The following is a 23,079-nucleotide window of genomic DNA, read 5'->3' on the forward strand; positions in this document are numbered from 1 at the left end:
ACGTAGATGCCCACACACGTACAGAGGCACACACATATACACACGCCCTCCACACACAGCCATGTCAGTGTCATGGGTGGTGGGCAAGGGTGACGTGCAGGAGCGGGGTGGAGGGGCAGCGTCTGCTGTGAAGGCCTGTCCCCCTTTGCCTGGTTCATACAGGGACCCCAAATATTGGCTTCATCCCTGCTGCTGCCGGCCGGCACTCCGTCTGATGGAGGAGGAGGCAGCTTTATAAGCAAGAACACGGGAAACGGGGTGCCACTAGAGCACTAACAGAGGAGGGCGCTGAGCCCAAGTGGGGTACAGAGCAGAGTGGTCAGAGCTCCCTGGGGCAGTAGGGATGGTTTTGGAACCCACTTTGCAAGGAAGTGACCTAGCTGCAGCGGAAGGATGGCTAGGAGGGGCCTGGGAGAGGGGTCTGCGCTGAGGGCGGAGCGAGCAGGGGCAGGAAGGCCAGTCCAGGCAGGAGCAGTGTTCAGAGGAAGTGAGGGAGCACTGCTTCAGGGCACCGGCAACCAAACACCGTTCCATACGGCGGGCGTGGCGGGGCCGCAGCTGGCTCACTCCATGTTGGTGCCTGGTGGCCTGGTCAGGAGCTCGGGCCTCATTCTGGAAGCAGAGGAGGGTGTGGGAAGGTTTGTATTTGGCCGTTGTTGCAGTTGAGCTGTAACAAAGTACCACGAAGTAGGAGGCTCAGACAACAGAAATTTATTGCCTCGCAGTTCTGGAGTCCAAAATCCAGGTGTCGGCAGGGCTGCGCGGGAAGGGTCTGGTCCAGCTCTCTCCCCTCGGCCTGCAGACGGTCATCTTCCTGTCCGCACGGCGTCCTCCCAGCATGCATCTTGGTAATTCAGGAGACGTGAATATGGGAACAGAGAGAAAAGCAGAGATTTATAGAGCACTTAGGAGCCAGGTGGATCTGGAGTCAAATCCCAGCTCTATCCCCAACTAGCAGTGTGGACTGGAGCACACTGTCTAACCTCCCTCAGCATCAGACTCCTTGTCTGTAAAGTGGGCTAGTAACCCCCAAAGGATACGTGTGAGGGTCGCGGCCACGCCGGTCCAGAGGGTCCTTGGTAAACACGCATGGACGAGCGAGAGCCCAGTGGGGGTGACTGTGGTTTTGGTGGGGCTGGCTCCAAGGATCAAGGATCATGTGACCATCTCACCATCCACTCCTTTACGATTCATTTCTCAAACAGATGAATGTCAGACACTGTTTCAGGTGCTTAGGAGGCACACATTTTTGCTTACCTTTGCTCAAAAAAAATCCTCCTGGGAGCCTTCCCTGAGCACCAAGATGGGTTGGAGTGCCCGCCCCCCCATCCCCCCCTCCTCCCCCCCCCCCCCGGTGTCCCACAGCCCTCTGGCCACACTGGAGAGCCCCTCCTGGAGGAAGGGGCCAGTCCAGGGCACCTGGGATCCCCAGGTCCTGCACTGTGCCCGGCCTCAGGTCAGAGGGCTGAGGAGCATGAATGGAAGGCAGGAGGCCAGCCCCTACCGGGAGGCCTGGCAGGTTCTGCCCAAACCCTTCCCCTCCCCTCCTATAGTGCCAAAGACCATTCACTGAGCACCTCTGAGGCAGGCTCCGAGGGGAGTCGATCACAGTCCTCACTCCAGGCTGAGAGGTCGTCTCCAGAGACCCTCAACTCCACCAAGGAACCCTGAGTCCCCTCAGGGAGGTCTCAGCTCCGCTCAGCAGACCTTCCCCTGGGCCTCTGCTGTGTCCAGCTCTGTGCCAGGCACTGGGGACACAGAGGCCCAGACATCACCCCTATCCTCGCAGTGCTCCCGCTGGTGGGGGCCACAGGCAGGGGCAGTACAGGATGTGATGGGGTGGGAGGGAGTGGGGGGGGGGCATGAGAAGGTCCCATCCCTGCCAGAAGAGCGGGGTCAGGGAGGCTGTGAGGAGGCTGCAGTAACACAGATGAGAGGAACGAGCCAGATTTTTAAAGAAGGTGTTGATGGGGCAGTCACTCCCAGGAGAGGGGCCAGTTTGTGCAAAGGCCCTGGGGAGAGTAAATACATGGGTGTCGAGCGGATGGTTTGGATGCGGGTGGTTTTCTGTAGAAGGAAGAGTTCCGGGGGAGAGGAGACACCCAGGGGGCCTTGAATACCAATCTCAACACCCAACCTGAACCCAGTGGTCTCATCAGCATCCAAGAGCCTGAGCAGGGGTCGCTGCAGGCCACCCTCCCACAACATCTTCCCGCCATCCTCACTGACCTCTTTTGCCCCCACTCATATTCTGCCTCCTCTGGCCCAACAGAGATCAGCGATGGCATGGAGGTCTCCGATGAACTCTCTGTATGTTCAGACAACAGCTACGACACATATGCCAACAGCGCCAGCACCCCAGTGGACCCCCGAGGGACTGGCGGCCACACCAAGACCCTCGCAGACCGGAGTGGGCGTTAGCTGAAGCCCCGTCTTCCCAGGCTGAGCCTAATGGAGAGACCCGGGAACCCAGAAGAGCAGGCAGAAGCCTGTCTGGCCTGGGAGTGCTCTGGGAGCCGGCGCCATGGCCTCCTCGTTGGCTCCAGCCCCTGTCCGCCATGACCTCTCTTAGGGGGTAGGGGCTCCTCTCCCCGCTCAGGCCCAGCTGGGCCAGCACTCCAGCCTCCCAGATGCCCCTGCAGGCCTGGGGATCCTTCCTCTGGGAAGTGTGGGGCCTGGTCCTCCCCTGAAACCCTCCCTGGAATCCTGGACACTTTGATGGGCCACTGGGCCGTGCCCTTTCCCCTGTGGCAATGGAGGATGTGGATGCTCACGGGGACCACCCTCTGTCTGGGCTGTGAGGCAGCCGACTTCTCTGTTTCTCCTGCCCAAGGACCTGGGGCCGGGCCTCTGCCCCCCGCAGCTCTGCACCTCAGTCTCACAGCACAAGGAGGCTCGCCGCAGGAGGAAAGCCTGCGGTCGTGGGGATTCTCCTCCGACCAGCCCACCGCCACCTGCCCTGCCCCAGGAGGGGGCCCAGCCACGTCCTTGGGAGCAGCTGGAAGTGGCCAGAAGAGCAGGCTCAGGGCTGCTCGGTCCTGCCCAAGTGTCCAACAGCCTCCAAGACAGAGTGACCTGCAGGCTCAGGAGAGTGAGGCTGGCACAGTGACCACAGGGCAGGGCCCCCTGGGAAGAGCGTTCTCTGGGCGTGGTCAGGGGGCGGGCGTGTGGCCAAGGTGGCCTATAGAGGAAGGAGCTGGAGGGACCTGGCCAAGTGGTTAAAGCTGCCATGCTGACACATCATTTCTGAACTGTCACTGGAAGGATAGGGACGAGCTTGCCGAGTTTGGGATTCCGTCTTGGCCCCATGACATGAGGAGGAGCCGTTCTCAGAAACGAGCAGGAGAGTGGCAGGCTGGCAGGTTCCTTAACAGCCCAGGGCTGGGGCCAATCGTGGAGAGAGAAAGTGACCGTCCAAGGCCACACAGAACAAGTGGCACCAGAATCCCACCCATGCCTTCTGTAACCAGCCAGGAACAGCTCGGAAGATGGGGAGGGCTCCTGGGTCTGGTGTCAGGGTGAGCAAAGGGCCTAGGAGGTCCCCGCACGGCCCCATGGGGGTGTTCTGAGCTCCCTGACCTGTGGAGACAGACCTTCAGCCAGCAGATGCCTCTCCACCATGGCAGAAGGTTGGCTTGGACTTCTCAAGGATTTGGACCTGACCAAAGCCAGCCCACCCCACTCCTGGCACATTGGGGTGCCTGGGTTGAAAGCCCAGTATAGTCCACAGATGTCCCTTTCTGTCATTCAGTCCTTGGACCTCTGCCCTCTGTGAAGGAGTCAGCAGTGGCCTCGAGGCAGGTCTGTAACCCCCATCTTTGTCCTAAGAGTTTGTGTGATCTTGGGTGTGTCCTAAGGGGAAAAGGGAGAAGCTGAACTCTAGCACCAGCCTGCATTAAATAAACATGGTGCTTTCTGGAACCAAGGGATGTGTCTCTTCTCCAAACAGGGGTCTTCTGGGTAGAATTCTTGGGGTCGGAGTAATTCTGCCACCTTCCTGGAGGAAAGGAAGAGAAACCCCTCCCAAACGTTGGAACCCAGGCTGGGCCTCCCCGCCACACACACACACACACATTAACTTCTAAGACGGCCTCTCAGGACCTGTGAAGGGTTCACCCCTTCTTTCCCCCACTGAGCATCTGCCAAGTGCTCCCCTTCCTGGAGCAGAGGTCAGCTCCTGCCCCTCCTTGGGCACAAGGGAGTACGAGTGAAACCTGGAACAGCTGGGTCAGGAGTGGGGTTCACTGTCCTACCCAAAATGCCCCATAGCCTGCTCTCCAGCCTCTGGCAGGCCCAACAGGAAAGTGGCCTTGACCTTTCATGCCTGCTCCTCCCTGTCCGGGCAGTGCCCCTGGCCAGGATATCCCAGGCTCCTGGCCCGACTTGGGCAACTTGAGACATCCCGGAGTTCCCAGGAGGGGGTAGAGCAGGCTAGGAGTTCTCTGTGGAAGAGCCAGAGTCCCACTCTCACCAGAGCACCCCCTTCCCAATGCAGACAGTCCAACTTCCTCCTCTCACCCCAAACAATGGAGGAAGGATGGAAGCCAGCCTCTACTTGGGCAGATGGCTGGCCTGCCTCCACCCTCAGTTGAGCCCACAGCACATGGTCAACCCTGGCTCCTATGCCTTGACCTGAGGAGTTACTGAGAACCCCAACTTCCTGATGTCCTCCCTTGTCTGCAGAAGACAACCTGACTGCCTGCCCTTCAAAGAGGCCTTCCCTGCCACCCCCTGTAGATCCACTCCATCCTTCCTCCCTTGGGCCTCAGTGGGTGACACCTCCTCAAGGTTGAGCCTTCCCTCTACTTCCTCCAGGGTCCTCCTTCCCAAGGATAGATATAAAGGTGCCTCAATCTAGAGGTCCAAGATGGCAGTGGCACAGGAAGACACTGAACTCAACCAAGTATACACATGTATAGAGAGCAATCACTCCAAACAACTGAGGACTGAATGAACTAAATATGAGAGAGACCTAACAGAAGGCTGGGAAGCCACAGGAGTTCTCCAGGAACCTCGGGAATATCTGGGGCTAGAGGGCAAGTGAGACTACATCCCCCTCGACCCCCACAGCACAGGTGGGGCTCTAGTCAGGTAATGGACCTAACTGCAAGGCTGCTGCAGTGCGTTCCCAACACATCACCTGAGCCCATTGTGGTTCCAAACAAAGGCAGCAAGCACAACCCCCAGGACATTACGACACACACTTGCCTCCCTCTTGCAGCTGCTCAGGGCTGGTAGGCCAGTGCCCCATGTATCTCAGGCACTTGCTTGGCTCCTACCAGCCTGTCGACTTATGAACCAGGAGGTTCCAGTTCCATTCCCGGTCACACCACATGCCTGGGTTGCGGGCTCGATCCCCAGTGGGGGGCATGCAGGAGGCAGCCAGTCAACGATTCTCTCACCATTGATGTTTCTATTTCTCCCTCTCTCTCCTTCTAAACACACACACACACACACACACACACACACACACACACACACATACACCACATCATAAACCATGGAGGGGATTGTAAAAAATGTAGTCCTTGAAAATATACTTAAATTTAAATGCAAATAGGTTGCTATTGATATAGAACAGTGATGGCGAACCTATGACATGCGTGTCAGAGGTGACATGTGAACTCATTTTTTTGGTTGATTTTTCTTTGTTAAATGGCATTTAAATATATAAAATAAATATCAAAAATATAAGTCTTTGTTTTACTATGTTGCAAATATCAAAAAATTTCTATATGTGACACGGCACCAGAGTTAAGTTAGGGTTTTTCAAAATGCTGACACGCCAAGCTCAAAAGGTTCGCCATCACTGATATAGAATGATGTACATAAACCTCATGGTAGTAACAAACCAAAAACCTATATTAAAAAATAATAACAATAAGGAATCCAAACAAAATACTAAAAAAAAATAAAAAGAAAAAAAACCCAGCAAACTACAGGAAGGCATCAAAAATAAAGAAAGAATAAAGGACTATAAAAACAACAAAAAATAAAACAACCATTAAAGTGGCAATAAGTACATACATAACAACTACATTAGATGTAAATGAACTAAATGCTCCAATAAAAAGACATAAGATGCTGAACCGATTAAAAAACCATGCCCCATCTATATGTTACTTACAAGAAACTCACTTTAAATCAAAAGACACATTCAGACTGAAAGTAAAATCACTAAGGAAACAATGGCCTTAAATGACAATTAGGCCAGATGGACTTAGTATTTTTTTTAACATTTCATCCAAAAGCAGCAGAGTACACATTTTTTTTCAAGTGCACATAGAAAATGTGAAAACATTTTTCAGGATAGACCACATGTCAGGCCACAAAACAAGTCTCAATAAATTTAAGATTAAAATCATATAAAGTACCTTCTCTGACCCCAATAGTATGAAACTGAAAATCAATTACAAGAAGAAAATTGAAAAACACACAAATGTGTGGAGGCTAAATAACATATTAAACAATGAATGGGTTCACAATGAAATCAAGGGTTAAATCAAAAGATACTTTGAGCTAAAAGAATATACAATGACCCAAAATATATGGGTCACAGCTGAAACAGTCATAAGAGGGACGTTCATAGCAATAAAGGCCTACCTCAGAATTAAGGAAAATCTCAAATACACAATATAACCTTACACCTAAAGGAATTGGGGGGGAGTGTGTGTGTGTGTGTGTGGTGGTGGTGGGGGGGGGGGGACAAGCAAAGCCCAGAGTAGAAGGAAGGAAATAATAAAGATCAGAATGGAGCCCTACCCGGTTTGGCTGAGTGCACAGAGCGTCGGCCTGTGGACTGAAGGGTCCCAGGTTCGATTCCGGTCAAGGGCAAATGCCCAGGTTGTAGCAGGCTCGATCCCCAGTAGGGGGCATGCAAGAGGCAGTTGATCAATGATTCTGTCTCATCATTGGTGTTTCTATCTCTCCCTCTCCATTCCTCTCTGAAATCAATAAAAATATATTTTTTAAAAAGAGATCAGAATGGAAATAAACAAAATAGAGACTAAAATTACAATAAAAAAAGGTCAATGAAACTAAGAGCTGGCTCTTTGAAAAGATAACCAAAATTGATAAACCTTTAGCCAGACTCATAAAGAAAAAAAGAGAGAGGGCCCAAAATAAATAAATTCAGAAATGAGAGAGAAGTGACAACTGAACCATAGAAATACTAATAATTGAAAGAAAATACTACAATCATATGCCAACAAATTAGACAACCTAGAAGAAATGAATAAATTCCTAGGAACATACACTCTTCCAAAACAGAATGATGAAGAAACATAAAATCCAAATAGACCAACTTCTAATGAAATAGAATCTGTCATTAAAAAAAAAAAAAAAACTCCCAACAAACGAAAGTCCTGGACCAGATGGTTTCACAGGTAAATTTTACCAAACATTCAAAGAAGAATTAATATCTATCCTTTGCAAATAACTCCAAAAAAATTGAAGAGGAGGAAAGGCTCCAAAATTCACTTTATGAGGCCAGCATTACTGATACCAGTACTAGAAAAAGACAATACAAAGAAAGAAAAATTTTGGCCAATATCCCTGATGAACATAGATGCAAAAATCCTCAACAAAATATTAGCAAAGCAAATTCAGCAGTACATTAAAAAGATCATACATCCTGGTCAAGTGGAATTTATTCCCAGGATACAAGGCTGGTTCATTATCTGCAAATCAATTAATGTGATACACCACATAAACAATCTGAAGGAGAAAAATCACATGATAATATCAATAGGTGCAAAAAAAAAAAAGCACTTGACAAAGTCCAACACCCATTTTTAATAGAAATTCCCAGCAAAGTAGGGACAGTGGGAACATACCTCAACATAATGAAGGTCATATACGACAAACCCACAACTAACATCATACTCAATAGCATAAAACTGAAAGCTTTTTCTTTAAAATCAGGAACAAGACAAGGTTGTCCACTTCCACCAGTTTTATTCAACAGAGTATAAAAAGTCCTAGCCTCAGTAATCAGACAAGAAAAAGAAATAAAAGGCATCCAAATTGAAAAGGAAGAAGTAAAACTCTCATTAGCTGCAAATGGCGTAATACTATATAAAGAAAACCTTCAAGATTCTACCGAAAAAACTATTAGAACTAATAAATGAATTCAGTAAAGTAACAGGATACAAAATTAACATTCAGAAATGGGTTGCATTTTTATACACCAATAATGAACTATTCAAAAGAAAAAAATGCCTTTTACAATTGAATAAAAAAAAATACCTAGGAATAAATTGAATAAAAAAGATAAAGGGATTATTTCTGAAAACTGTAAGACACTGAAGAAAGAAACTGAAGAATACACAAATAAATGAAAGGATACACCTTGCTCATGGATAGGAAGATCGGTTTCATTAAAATGTCCATACTATGCCGAGCAATCTACAGATTCAATGCAACCCCTATCAAAATACTAATGGCATTTTACACAGAACTAAACAAATAACCCTAAAATGTGTAAGGAACCACAAAAGACCCTGGAGAGCCAAATAAATCTTGAGAAAGAACAACGAACTTGGAGGTATCATGCTACTTGGTATCAAATTATGTATATTACAAGGCTATCCTAATCAAAACAGCATGATACTGGAATATAAACAGATACAAAGGTCAATGAAACAGAATAGAGAGTCCAAAAATAAAAGCACACCTACATGATCAGTAATCTATGACAAGGAGGCAAGAATATGCAATAGGATAAAAACAAATGGTGTTGGGAAAACTGGACAGATACATGCAAAAAGAGATTAGATCACTTTCTTAGACCATATACAAAAATTAACTCAAAATGGATTAAAGTCTAAATGTAAAACCTAAAATCATAAAAGTCCTAGAAGAAAACGTAATAGGCAGTAAACTCTTTGACATTACTCTTAGCAATGTCTTTTTGGATATGTCTTCTTGGGTAAGGGCAACAACAGAAAAAAATAATGGGGCTACATCAAACTTAAAAGTTTTTGCACAACAAAGGAAACCATCAACAAAACAAAAAGACAACCCACTTAATGGTAGATCTTCCCAAATGACACTTTCGATAAGGAGTTAATATCCAAAATATATAAGAAACTCATACAACACAAACACACACACACAAAAACTGATTTAAAAACGGGCAGAGAACCTGAATAGATATTTCTTCAAAGAGGACATACAGATGGCCAACTGTCATATGAAAAGATGCTCAAGGTCACAAATCATCAGGGAAATGCAAATTTAAAATGAGATATCACTTCACACCTGTCAGAACAGCTATCATCAATAAATAACAAATAATAAGTGTTGGCAAGGACGTGGAGAAAAGGGAACCCTCATTCACTGCTGGTGGGATTTTAAATTAGTGCAGCCACTATGGAAAACAATATGGAGGGTCCTCAAAAATTTTAAAAAAGAACTTCCATACAATCCAGCAAATCCATTTCTAGGTATTTATTGGAAGAAAACAAAAAGAATTCTAATTTGAAAAGATATATTCACCCCTATGTTCACTGCAGCATTAGTAGTAATAGCCAAGCTATGGAAGCAAACTAAGTGTGCATCAATCAATGAATAAAGAAAATGCGGTACATATACACAATGGAATATTATTCAGCCATAAAAAAGAATAAAGTTTGCCATTTGCGACAACATGGATGGATTATGTTATGTGGAAGAAGTCAGACAGAGAAATACAAAAACTGTATAATTTCCCTTATATGTGGAATCTTAAAAAAAAACCACCAAAAATGAATAAAATAAACAAAACAAAAATAGACCCACAGATATAGAGAACAAGCTGATGGTTGCCAATGAGGAGAGGGGTGGAGGATGGGAATAAAGAATAACGTTCTTACTCAAAAAACTGAAAATGGAACTCCCATTTGACCCTGTGATCCCACTTCTAGGAATATATCCCAAGAAACCAGAAACACCAATCAGAAAGGATATATGCACCCCTATGTTCATAGCAGCACAATTCACCATAGCTAAGATCTGGAAACAGCCTAAGTGCCCATCAGTAGATGAATGGATTAGAAAACTGTGGTACATCTACACGATGGAATACTATGCTGCTCTAAAAAGGAAGGAACTCTTACCATTTGCAACGGCATGGATGGAACTGGAGAGCATTATGCTAAGTGAAATAAGCCAGTCAATGAAGGAAAAATACCACATGATCTCACTCATTCATGGATAATAGAGACCATTATAAACTTTTGAACAATAATAGATACAGAGGCAGAGCTGCCTCAAACAGATTGTCAAACTGCAGCGGGAAGGCCGGGGAGGGTTGAGGGACAGGAGGTAGGGGGGTAAGAGATCAACTAAAGGACTTGTATGCATGCATATAAGCATAACCAATGGAAATAAGACACTGGGGGATAGGGGAGGCTAGGGGACTGTCTAGGGCGGGGGGGGGGGGGGGAATGGACACATATGCAATACCCTTTGTATTACTTTAAGCAATAAAAAAAAAAAGAAAGAACGTTCTTAAAAAGTGCCTGGATCTCTCACATCCTTTAACAAAGAGTAACACACACCACCCTATTTTTAGGCGGGAGGGGGATACCTCATTCCCTGCAGCAGGGTCCTCCTCAGAACACTCTCTCCAAGGCCTCAGGACACATACCTGGCCACCGTCACAGTGACGCCTCCTATCAGACTGGGCCGCCTAAGCCTGGCCAGAGCAGGTTCCTGCAACACCCGGCCTCAGTGACTCCTCATGGCATAAGGCTTTCTGTAAAAAAAGCTGGAATCTGGAGTATCCCTCCTGTCAAGATGAAAGACCAGCCAAAGGAGGGGCTGGTCTAGGGCTTTGGGACATATCATGGCAACACCAGGACAGACCACAGGTGCCCAGGCCCATTGGTGCTCTAGTCAAGGCAACCTCCTTCCAAACTGCTGTCCTTTTCCGTGAAGCTAAATCTGTTCATCCACCCCATGGACACCAGGCCCTTGGGCCCTTTGTAGAGGCAGCAAATGATCTGGCATCCGTCTATGGAGTCGCTTCCCTCTGGCTCCGGGAGGCCAGCCCAGCCCACAGCTGCCTCCTCCTCTCCACCCCAACCAGGTCTGTCCAAAACCACCATGCCAGTCCTACTGTACCCCTTCCAGGGTAGGTACATTTTTGAGTGAAAACCTCAACTCATACTGTATCACAGAGGACCACAGGATGTTCACACGCATGACACGGTCCACGGACAGAGGCCCCTGTCATGCACACACTGTCCACAGAGATGCACCTGTCACACACAGAAATGAACAATCACACAGAGACACAAAGAGATAGGGAAACACTAGACATATAACCAGATGCATGGTCCCACAATGACGTCTGCTATCAGCAGGAATACAGACATGGCACAGTCACACCGCAGGAAGGAAAGCTAGACCTTCGAGCCACGGAGTCACATTCTTAGTCACACCTGCAGCTACAAGGTTACACTCACCCCAATGCTATGCGGCTGCTGAGCCCCACACTCTCTCCCAGTCTCATACAAGTACCCTGGCACACCTGAAAGCTCACCACCACAGGCTCTACACCATCGCCCAGGAGAGGCACCCACCCTCACACCTGTGCATCATTCAGGCGCAGTCAGTGCCAAGCCACTCCAATCCAGGCACACGGATCCCGGAGTTGCACATTGTCAATCACATGCTCATTCCTCCCTCCTCCCCCTTTTCCTCCCTTCCAGGGCTGTCCAAGAGTGAGTGGAACAAAAGCCCAGCGTCCCCTCTTTCCCTCCACCCTCTTTTCCCCTCCCCCTGGCGCACAGCCCCTTTGTCCTTCTGCAGCTGAGCCTGAGTGGCAGTCTAGGCAGCGCAGCAGAGACACTGGAGCCCAGGCTGCCAGGGGCTCAGGCAGCAGGACAAACAGGAGTGGTCTGTGCAAGATCAGCAGCTTCAGGGCGCCTGGGAGAGGGCATGGCCAGGTAAGTGCTTAGGACACAGGGCTGCCCTAACGGTGTGGTGTCTACAAATCTAAGCATGTTTGTATGGGTGGGTGTGGGCATGAAAGAGGCAGGTGGCATGTCAACTTTTAGGGGCTGGGTGCCTCAGTCTGCATCAGGACCTATAGCTTGAGATGCCTAGACTCTTAGCTGGATGGGAGAACGTTCCATCTGGGCGCCCTTCAGCTCCCAGAATGCGAATCCCCAGGTGGAAACTGTGTCTGAGGTCCCCGTGTGTCCACAGTGCCCAGAGCAGTAGATGAGCTGTAGATGAGCTGTAGAATGAGTAAGTACAGGTGCACTTCCCAAACAGCCCTATTGCCCTAGGACAGTGGTTCTCAACCTTGGCTGCACATTAGAATCACCTGGGAAACTTTTTAAAATCCTGATTTCTGGGCCTCATCCTCGGGAAATTCTGTTTCTTTGTTACTAATGCTGTGGCCCCACCCCATAACAAAGAAACAGAATTTCTGGAGGATGAGGCCCAGAAATCAGGATTTTTTAATATATATATATATATATATATATATTTCTTTATTGATTTCAGAGAGGAAGGGAGAGGGAGAGAGAGATAGAAACATCAGCGATGAGAGAGAATCATTGATCAGCTGCCTCCTGCACGTCCCCTACTGGGGATGGAGCCCACAACCCAGGCATGTGCCCTTGGCCGGAATCGAACCTGGGACCCTTCAGTCTGCAGGCTGACGCTCTATCCACTTAGCTAAACTGGCTAGGACAGAAATCAGGATTTTAAAAAGATTCCCAGGTGATTCTAATGTGCAGCTAAGGTTGAGAACCACTGTTCTAAGAGCTCCCCTAATATTCTGTACTTCCCGGGGGAATGCCACCACACCACCAAGTTATAAGCTCCCGAGTGCAGGAGCCATGACTGCCTTGCTCACTGCCTGGCAGAGAAAAGGTTCTCCATACATACTTGTTTAATGCTACACTTGACCTTGAACAGGTACTGAGCACCTGCTATGGGCCCAATCCGATGGTGTTGGGGAAGGGGCCCCTACAGGAGATAGGCAGGAGACAAGATGGGGTGAGGAGAGGGAGGTAGAGTTGTACCCCTCCGCATACACTGGGCCTGAATTCCTGGACCAAAGGCTACAGCTCCTGTAAGGGGCCCTTCCCTATTCAGATATTTTGTACAGGTTCCCGGCCCCTCAAACCGTGGGAGAGGTAAGCACTCTCTGGAGTTGGTAGCCACGTGGCACTGCTGCGTCCCTTGTGGGAGTCCCTAAATACTTTCTACTATACTTTTGAAACCATTCCTTTATTAGATCCTTCGCAAATTACCCAAATGAAAGCGTGTCAGCTGTGTTCTATTGATACTAACAGAAAACAGCTTGGCGAATTTGAAGCGCAGGAAGGGCAATTTGGCTTAAATGAGTACGTGACGGAGAAGGTGCAACAACTAAGGCAGGAGCTAGCTAGCCCCTCAAGTAGGCAGAGACTGCTGGATCCTTGCAGCCAGCCATTAGGAATCCGGATGGGAGAGTGGAAGGAAGAGGAGTTGAATGAATGAAAGAACGCACACTACTTACTTTCATGCCTACCTGTGACGAGGGGCTTCCTGCCCTCGATTTGGCCCCAGCCCGGTGGACTTTCCCACGCTATTTGTGTCGTTCTCTACCCAGCAGGATGCTAGAGGGCCCCTCGCTGGAGGAGTCAGAGCCCGGCGCTGAGGCGCCCTGCTCAGGGTCTTGCCACGCGCAGCGCGTCCTGCAGACCCTCAACGCCTACCCTGGGAGCGGCACCCTCGCCGACGCGGTGCTGCGCGCTGGCGGCCACGACTTCCCGAGCCACCGAGCTGCGCTTGGCACGGGCAGCGCCCACTTCTGCAGCTTCTTCGCAGCCGGGCAGCCAGAGCTCGGTCAGGCCGTGGTGCCCGAGATGCCGGGCGCCGGGCGCACCAGGGAGGCAGCAGCGCTGGCCGTGGCGCTCGGCGACGTGTTCCGTTCAGGCGGGCAGCTGCGCGCCGAGGACGAGGACGAGGCGGCCGCCGGGCGGCTGGGCGTGGCGGGCCTGCGCGAGGCCTGCGCGCGCTTCCTCGAGGGCAGCCTCCGCGCCAACAGCCGGGCGCTGCGCCACGTGGCCGCCGCCTTCCCGCCCCCCTGCCCGGCGGGGCGCTGCGGCCGCGGGCGGCGCCAGGGCTTCACCGAAGCGGTGCGCCACGCCGACTTTCTGAAGCTGGCGCCCGAGGACGTGGCCGCGCTGCTGGCGGACCCGGCGCTGGGCGTGGCGCGCGAGGAGGCCGTGTTCGAGGCGGCCATGCGCTGGGTGCGTCACGACGCGCCGGCCCGACGCGGGCAACTGCGGCGCCTGCTGGAGCACGTGCGGCTGCCCCTGCTGGCGCCCGACTACTTCCTGGAGAAGGTGGAGGCGGACGAGCTGCTGCGGGCCTGCTGCGAGTGCCGCCCGCTGCTCCTCGAGGCCCGGGCCTGCTTCATCCTGGGCCGGGAGGCAGGTGGGCTGCGCACGCGGCCACGGAGGTACCACCCCCACTCCCCCAACATTCAACCACTCACTCATTCCTCCGTCATTCTTTAATTCATCCTTCAGTCATGCCTCTTGCATGAAATTCACTCATTCATTCAACAGACGTCCCATGGGCTTGGTGTGGGGCATTCTGCCCTTGTAGAGTTAACAGCCAATGGGGAGGTGCAGGGGTCTCACACCTAATGCACTTTTTCTCTTGCCCATCTGTCTATAATTCTGAGTGTTCCCTTTGTGCAAGTCTTGTGCTGGGTCCCTGGGACTCAAGAGTGATTTGAAAACACCCTAAACGCTCTGGGAGCTCAGACTAGTGAGGGATATAAGTAGGCAGAGCCTGGAACACTAGGCCAGGAGACGGGTGGAGTAGTCCAAAATAGAAGACAAGGAAGTCCACTCTCTTACCACTGTATTTCCAACGCTAAGCACAGGGCTGGTACAAAGATGCTCCATATTTGTCATAGGAATTAGGCAGGAAACCAGTGGTTAAAGAGTTTGGGAATCCTGGTGGGGTCAGAAGTCTGAGGGGTCAGTGGGAGGGGAAAACGCTTTGCTGAAAGGGTATGTAGCCTGGTTCAGTGATTAAGGTATGGGTTTAGGAGATGTTATAGGAGGGAGGCAGCAGAATTAGGGAGTGGAGGCCAGAAAGGGTAAGGAGAATGGGTTAGCATCAGACAGACCTGGGCTTGAATTCCAGCTCTTTTGCTTACTGGCTTGCATGACTTTGGGCAAGCCTACGTTTTAGCCTCAGTTTCCTCCTCTGTAAGAGGAGTAATAATCCCTGCCTACTAGAGCTGTCATAAAGAATAAACTAGGTGATTTTTCTAAGTAAGGTTAAAGGCTTTGTAAAGATGATTTTTCTGTAACTTAGAGGTCAGTGGAATGGGATGAGGATTGGTGATCCTTGTCCCATCAATAGCCAGAGGGAAGGCTGGAAGTGACAGAGTCTAACTCAGGGATTAGGAGAGGGACAGAAGGACAAGGAAGGGCAGGAGGACTCTACAGTGTGGTCAGTGAGAGAGTGAGAGGCTGAAACTTGGGCGCGGATCAATGGATACTGAGCTTATCCCCACGCCAGATTCATGGACCTGGCTGAAGTGATTGTGGTCATTGGCGGTTGTGACCGCAAGGGACTTATGAGGTTGCCCTTCGCCGACGCCTACCACCCAGAAAGCCAGCGCTGGACCCCACTGCCCAGCCTGCCTGGCTACATGCGCTCCGAGTTCGCTGCCTGTACTCTCCGCAATGACATCTATGTCTCAGGTGAGAGCAGGGCCGCATTGGGAGCCCACAGGATTGGCTCGTGGCTCCTGAGCACTGCCCCTTTTTTCCCACCAACCTGGAGATTGGGGTGGGATTTTTCCTGATAACCTAGTTTTGGCTGAAATGGTATGTAGTCCTGCACAGCCAATCACTGGTGTGACTCCACCCTTTATTCAGTAAAGTCAGCTTCAACTCATATTAATCACTTCTTCTTATTAGCTACTATGTGCCAGGCATTATGTTAAGAGGCTTACATTAATTAATTCTCTCTACAGTCCCATTTCACAGATGAGAAAACGGGCTCGGAGAGGTTAAGAATTTCCCTATTGTCACAAAATTGACAAAGCTAGGAGCTTTGATACCAACAGACTGTGCCTTTCCTGAGATTCAGGCCCTCGAGACTCAGAGGATAAAACACAGTTCCTGCTACCCTGATGTACCCTGGAGAGGGGAAAATGGACTTCCCTTTATGACCAAGCTGAATTTGATGGGAACTCTCAGACCCCAAGTGAGCTGGAATCCCACTCAGGGAATCTGGCCCGACTTGGAGGGAACAGCACAGGCAACGGCATGAAGGCAGGAACATGCAGAAAGGAACCCCGGTACACAGGGCTCTGAAGTGCAGGTTGAGTGTATCTGGGAGAGAAGGGAAGCCATTGCAGGTGAGGGAGGAATGGGAGTCTGGAGCCAGATCAGGGAGACTTTGACTCCAGGCCTGGGTAGACTGCACTTGATGTTGTAGGAGCTATGGGTGGCTGGGAAGGATAAGAAGCAGAAGAATGAGGTGGAAGCCTCAGACACCATCTAGGCCACACTTTATCACTGGACAGCTTATCCAAGGCCACTGGAAATACAGAGGCCAGGGCTACAAAACAGAGGTGTGGCTCAGGCCGAGGGGGGGCGGTCGGAATTGCCCCTGGTCAGGAACCCCATGCCAGCCAGGGAGAACGAGTCCACAGCCTGCACCCTCAGTGCCTGCCCTTCCCCCCCCCCCTCACCCCCACCCCCAGAGCGTGCTGTGTCCTTCACTAATACCAGTGTTGGGCTTGCGGCTGGAAGCTCTGGTTTGGATCAGTGATTTTCAGCAAGTCATTCCTGGCCTCTTACGCGTCATCCGAGTTTCCTATCTGTAAACTAGGTAGTAATCCCAACACCTCATGGAGGGATGAGACAGACCTGAAGCCATGCAGGTGAAGGCAGGAGTGAGACAGAAGCCCGGGGTCACCCTCTACCCCTCCCCATCCTGTGTGGGTGGCTCTGCTTCCTCTGCCCCAGTGTACTCCTGATTCTTGCCCTGGGTACCTCCAGTAGACTTCTAAAGTGCCCCCCTTTGCTCCCCTGAGCTCAGAGCCTGGCACACCACCACGATGTACCGAGTGAAGATTAGTTCCTTCTCCCTGTCTCTCTCAGGCCTCTCCCCTCAAAAGTCTGTGCCTGTGGTCCTAACTCAGACTTTGCCACCACTCATTCAAAGCACACGGTCTGGGTCACGTCAGCTCAGGAGAAAGTCCTTCTTGACGTCTACCCTTAACTCTTCCTTTGGATCTGGGGCCAATAGTTGCTTCTCTCTCCCCAGGAGGCCACATCAACAGCCATGATGTGTGGAAGTTTAGCTCCCATCTGCACACCTGGATCAAGGTGGCCTCACTGCACAAGGGCAGGTGGAGGCACAAGATGGTGGTCTTGCACGGACAGGTAGGGACATGCAGCAGCTGCTGCCGCTGGGGCCCAGGGTATAGATCTATAGATGTCCTTAGAGAAGGCCCTCTCTAAGACCCTCTCTCTCTGTAAGGGCTCTGAAGTCTCAAAAAAGAAAGGGACTTGCTCAAAGTCACATCAAAATACTAATGCTAATAGTAATTACTGTAATAGTATAGCCTACGGCCTAGGGTGTGGGCTCTGGGGCCAAATAGCCTAGGTTTGAATCTTGACTCTGCCACTTAAGACCAAAACACACACACACACACACACACTCCGCCAGTTATCTTTGTAAGCTACATCTCCAACTCAGAAATGCAAATAAAAGTGCTTCTTAGAATCATTTAAGGCAATAAACCCTTAATTGCCAGCTATTATTTAAGCATTAGCTTGGTGTGGAGTATTTTACAGATCAATTCTACATGCAGGACCCATTCTAGAGATGGGTCTCATTATCCCCAGCGAGTGAGAGGAAATCTGCTAAACGAGGTTGTCACTGGGTGGTGGTAGCATGGGGGTTCGCCCGGGCCCTTTTGCTGGGGTGGGATAGCTTCTGGCACACAGCCAGAGCCAGCCCTGACTCTAGTGGGGGGACCCCCTTGTCCTCACACATAGCTGTTCGTGGTGGGTGGCTTTGATGGACTACAGCGCCTGCACAGCGTGGAGCGCTACGACCCCTTCTCCAACACGTGGGCGTCTGTGGAGCCGCTCCTGGAGGCCGTGAGCTCGGCAGCGGTGGTGCCCTGTGCTGGCCGGCTCTACGTGATTGGGGGTGCCAGGCAGGACAACATCAGCACAGACAAGGTGGGCGTGGATAAGAGGCCTGCTATGTGTTGGCGTTGAGTTGGCACTTTCCGGTCCTCATCCATTTTCTTACTTAATCCCATCAACGGCCCTGAGGTAAGCTATGTTTGAGGTCACACACTGGGTCAGCAGCACAGCTAGGCCTGAATGTTTGGGCTGCTTGGTGCCATATGGTTTTATAGATTAAAAAATTAAGTGAGGGTGCTCGGCCAGGTGTCTGTTAGTTGGAGGGTCCTCCCACACACACCCCCAAAAGGTAGCAGGTTCGATTCCCGGTCTGGGCACCTACAGAAGAAACAAGATCAAGGTTTCTCTCTATCTCCCTTCCTCTCTCTCTAAAATAAACAAACATAGCCTTGGGTGAGGATTTTAAAAAATTGAGCGAGGGCAAGAGTGGGATTAATGAAAATGTTTTTCTGCCAGCGTGTCTGATGTGGCTCAGTGGTTGAGCATCGACCTGTGAGCCAGGGGGTTGCACTTCGATTCCCAATCAGGGCACATGCCTGGATCATGGGCTCGATCCCCAGTGGGGAGCATGCAGGAGGCAGCAAATCGATGGTTTTCTCTCATCATTGATGTTTCTATCTCCCTCTGCCTGCCTCTCTCTCTGAAACCAATAAACACATATTTTTTAAGAAGAAGTTTTTGTGCCATTCAAAAATATAATACTCATTATTGAAAATTTAGAAAACCGGAAACAGGAAAAAAATCACCCATAATTCCCCCGCCTAAGGATAGTAACTACTATTTAATATTATGGTGCATTGCCTCCCGGCTTCCTCTAAATTGACTTTTGATTTTCTGTTTTAGTTTTGCCTTCTTACTATTGGTGGTGTTGTTTTTTCGTTTGTTTTGTTTGCTTTTTAATTACTGACTTTAGACAGGGAAGGAGAGGGATAGATAGAAACATTGATGAGAGAGAATCATCGATTGGCTGTCTCCTGCACGCACCCGACTGGGGATGGAGCCCACAACCCTGGCATGTACCCCGACTAGGAATTGAACCAGTGACCTCTTGGTTTATGAATCAATGCTCAACCACTAAGCCACACTGGCTGGTGCATTCTTACTGTCAGTAAAATTTCGCATTCTGCTTTTTATTCTTCATGTAAGAGTAAGAAGCAGAATGCACTTTCCACATGCTTAGCAACTCGTCTAAGCCATCACGTCAGTAACTGTGTAATAGGCCACTGGGTGGGTGAGCTATAGTCTACTAAACTCATTTAGTTTTTACGAATAAAAATTAATCTTCATAATGACAGCTCTCTCCTTCCCCAGATGGCCTCACAGGCTGTGGTCTGGGATTTGAATCTTCCCCAGCTAGGATCACTCGTCTTTCCTTATCCCTTGACCCCATTCTCCCAGCACCTTCCTGGGGCTGGCTGAACTGCCCATTTAGTACCCAGCACCCTCTCATGCAGCACTGTCTTGTTTTAGGCCATTCTGGGGGTCTCCAAAGAAACAATGAAATGGAGTAACGGTGAGCAGGCAGCTACAGACAAGCCCTCAGAAGTTGTGAAAGGTGTCTTAAACACCTGTAGGACTGGGAGGCATGAGCTGCAAGACACCCCAGCTGGAATCTTGTCATGACCTCATAGCACCAGGAAGAGGGATGAGGACTGACTGACAGTGCACGCAGCCAGGAACACATTTCCATGGGGGACCTGCTCTGACTTCTATAGCACTGATGCAGGCGGCATCTCCATGTCCTGGAATGGAGACCTCTCCTTGGACCTTGAAGGATGAAGATGTTTTCAACACAGGGAGTCCAGGGGTAGGAGAAAGAGGTGGAACTAGACTTGAGGGCAGGGATAATGGGTTTTCTCTACCCGCCCAGACACTAGCTGAGGCAAATACTGTGCTGAATGAGCCCCTGACGGAGAGAAGTGGGAGTGCATGGGCAGTTGGGGGGTGAAGCTTCACCACTGCCAAACCTCCTGCCTTCCAGGTGCAGTGCTTTGACCCCCAGGAGGACAGGTGGAGCCTGCAGTCACCAGCACCCTTCTCTCAGCGATGTCTTGAGGCTGTCTCCCTCGAGGACACCATCTATGTGGTGGGAGGCCTCATGAGCAAAATCTACACCTACCACCCTGGTACAGATGTCTGGGGGGAGGCAGCCATCCTCCCCAGCCCCGTGGTAAGTGGAGGGTCCTAGGCATGGCCCTGACACTGGTTCTACTGAGGAGCGGGAAGACCCATTTCTAAGGATCTGCATCTTAGAGATAGTGAGTCTTGTGTCTCATTCCATGCTAGGTGGTTCTACATGGTTCTCTAGCTTTGCCCTCACAATGAAAATCTGCTTTGCATTTCACAAATGAGCCTGGAACCCCAGTCCCAAGTGCTGTAGCCTTGGGTGGGAAATTTGGTCTAAGTCACCTTGCACTCTCTCCTGTCCTGAAGGCCACTAGCTGGTAGCCTACTGAAGAGATGGGAGGGGGGAGCATGGAGAAGGACCTTGCTAAGTTCCCCTGCCCCAGTGGTCTCAGAGAAGGGAGGCCCAGGCCCTGGACGGATGCTCTGGCATCTGTATACCTTGCCTCTCCCACCTTTTGTCACCTCCTGAAACTCCAGAGACTGTATAGGGGTGTGGTTACACTGGTAGTCCCAGCCAGCTATGACCTTTAGTGATCCTAAGAGCCTGAGACTTCTGGCTTCTCTAAGCTTGAGATCCTAAGGTGGTGATGGTGTTAATTATTATTATTGTTACTGGCATGCTTACTGTGCTTCAGGCACTATGTAAAACACTTTACACGCTTAACCCCACTAACTGCTAAGGGAACCTAAGGAAGGTACGACTGTTCTTCTCACTTTGCAGATAAGGAAACTGAGGCCCAGAGAGGTTAAGTGACTTGTCCAGGATTCATTTAGTAAGGGTCAAGCCAGAGCTTTCTGCCTTCCATCCAATATCTGGTCTCTAACATTCACACTGCTTGCTCACATTCTGTGGGTCAAGGTTTTGTTGTCTGGCCTGGCCAGCTAGGGACAAAGTAAGCCCGAGGCTGGACCCCATAGCTGACTGTCTTTCTGTTTGTACACCCAGGAGAGCTGTGGCGTGACTGTGTGTGATGGGAAGGTCCACATCACTGGTGGGCGGGATGATCACGGGGAAAGCACCGACAGGGTCTTCACCTTTGACCCCAGCAGTGGGCAGGTGGAGGCCCAGCCGTCCCTGCAGCGCTGCACCAGCTCCCACGGCTGCGTCACCATTGTCCAGAGCCTGGGCAGGTGACTCAGATTTGGACAGCCTGAGCCAGGAGCAGAGAGAGAAGGGAGAACTCAGGCTCACCACTCTGCTTTCCTCATGGAACCGCCATGTAAATAGCCCCTTAACTTATTGCCCCCCTTCTTGTAGAAATAAAACGTCATTCAGAGGTTGGGTCTGTGTTCCAGCTCATGCCTGCTTTGCCTGGAGAAGTATCTGCTCCTTATTTTAACTCTTTACAAAGCACCGACATGTTACTTCATTTACTTTCATAATAGCAGTGTGGACATAATTTAAAATATGAAATATTCCATGCATAAAAGAATATATATTTTTGTGCAATTTAATAATAATAATAAAACATCTTCCTTCCTACCAGCTAGCTTAGGAAATAATCTGTCACAGCCCTGGGTCCTGTGGCTCAGTTGGTTAGAACGTCGTCCCATACACCAAAAGGTGGCAGGTTCGATTAAAAAATTTTTTCTAGTCTACATAAAAACAAAAAAAGTAGAATGTTAGAAATGCCTTTGTAGGCTCTGGTGTCTATTCCCAAACCCATTCCTTTCCCATAGTCCTCTGAGGTAATCACTATCCTTCAACTTGAGATTATCAACACGTTTAACTTTTAGTGAGCTAATTATTAATATCTGTATTTCATGAAGCTGCAGAATCAATGAGACATTTCTGGTCAGGAGAACAACCCTCTCAAATTCAAATACCTAGCAGAGATAGACAAAATTAGAGCCCAGACAACGAAAAAGACAAAGACATAGGTGTAAAAGTAAGCAAACATGTCCAAGGATCAGAAACCACAGAACTGTAAAACCCCAAGGAAGGCAGAAGTGTGAGCTCTGGGGCTCAGGCTCTGAGGGATAAAGGCCTTAAAAACAGGATTCCGGTCCAGGCTCACTGCTAGAAGCCAGGGCCGAGGTGCTCCACTCTGAAAGAAACAAACAGAAACCCAAATGGCCTTGGGGTCCGAAGCTTGCAGCTGGGTGATGGGTGCCAGAGCCACGGGCCTTCGAGAACCCAGCGAGGCTGCATCTGGACCTCCAACATCCCCAGCATCAACAGGGGGCACAAACCCCTGATGTGACTAAGCACCTGGGTTAGCCTGGGCTCTAGAGAAAGCAACACAGGACTGCTGGATAGGAAGGGGTGATGAGAGAGGGAATGAAAGATGCCACAAACGGAATCTGTGAGGCAGAGGCCTAGTGGTGCAGGTTCTGTGCCTGTTTCTAAGGCCCAAAGGACGGAGGACCTAGCCAGACCCCATCTGGGGCTCCCCTCATTTGCACCCAGATTGCCTTTTAAAAATCTATCATAGGCTCCTGCAACTCCTCCAGCACAGGGCCATCCCCACGCCCCTCCCATCTTCCAAAGCCCCAGGGCCCTGTCTGGGAGATCTTTCCAGCTGGGGCTGGCCCTTTACAGCCCAGCACAAAGGCCCAGGTCACAGCTGAGCTCCTACCTCCTGATTATCCCTGATTAGGGAGCCTGTGACCACCTGGACACGGCTGATAATGGCAGAGATGAAGGGGGTGTAGGGGGAGGCCCAGTTCCTCAGAGCCCGCCTGCCCCCACCCCAGGGATAACATCCAGGACAAAGAAAGCACTGTATTATTTGCCTGTCGGATAGGCCCTATCCCGTCAGATGCCCAA

General features: G+C 50.1%; 2 protein-coding genes and 1 long non-coding RNA gene across 12 annotated transcripts in view; 2 read left to right on the forward strand and 1 right to left on the reverse strand.

The window, feature by feature from the left end:
* GDPD5 (glycerophosphodiester phosphodiesterase domain containing 5) overlaps nucleotides 1–3,921 on the forward strand; it is an 88,640-nt gene extending 84,719 nt beyond the window's left edge. For all 10 annotated transcript variants that reach the window (XM_059708425.1, XM_059708423.1, XM_059708417.1 and 7 more), the window contains one exon: nucleotides 2,273–3,921. In XM_059708425.1, the coding sequence (XP_059564408.1) occupies nucleotides 2,273–2,421 (149 nt within the window). In that variant the 3' untranslated portion in view covers nucleotides 2,422–3,921. The remainder of the gene's footprint in view (nucleotides 1–2,272) is intronic.
* LOC132240788 (uncharacterized) lies at nucleotides 691–16,616 on the reverse strand. Its single transcript, XR_009454406.1, has 3 exons — nucleotides 16,529–16,616; nucleotides 13,502–16,458; nucleotides 691–844 (listed from the first exon to the last, which is right to left on the reverse strand). It is a non-coding gene; the product is annotated as an uncharacterized LOC132240788 (long non-coding RNA).
* Nucleotides 12,913–21,581, forward strand: KLHL35 (kelch like family member 35). The gene is made up of 6 exons (XM_059708427.1): nucleotides 12,913–14,449; nucleotides 15,529–15,713; nucleotides 17,290–17,408; nucleotides 18,027–18,215; nucleotides 20,164–20,352; nucleotides 21,256–21,581. Exons 1-6 carry the CDS (start codon nucleotides 13,479–13,481, stop codon nucleotides 21,442–21,444), a joined length of 1,842 nt encoding a protein of 613 aa, XP_059564410.1. The 5' UTR covers nucleotides 12,913–13,478; the 3' UTR covers nucleotides 21,445–21,581.
* The last annotated feature ends 1,498 nt before the right edge of the window (nucleotides 21,582–23,079 follow it).

This window comes from Myotis daubentonii, chromosome 9, assembly GCF_963259705.1.
Source record: "Myotis daubentonii chromosome 9, mMyoDau2.1, whole genome shotgun sequence".
NCBI classification, from domain to species: domain Eukaryota; kingdom Metazoa; phylum Chordata; class Mammalia; order Chiroptera; family Vespertilionidae; genus Myotis; species Myotis daubentonii.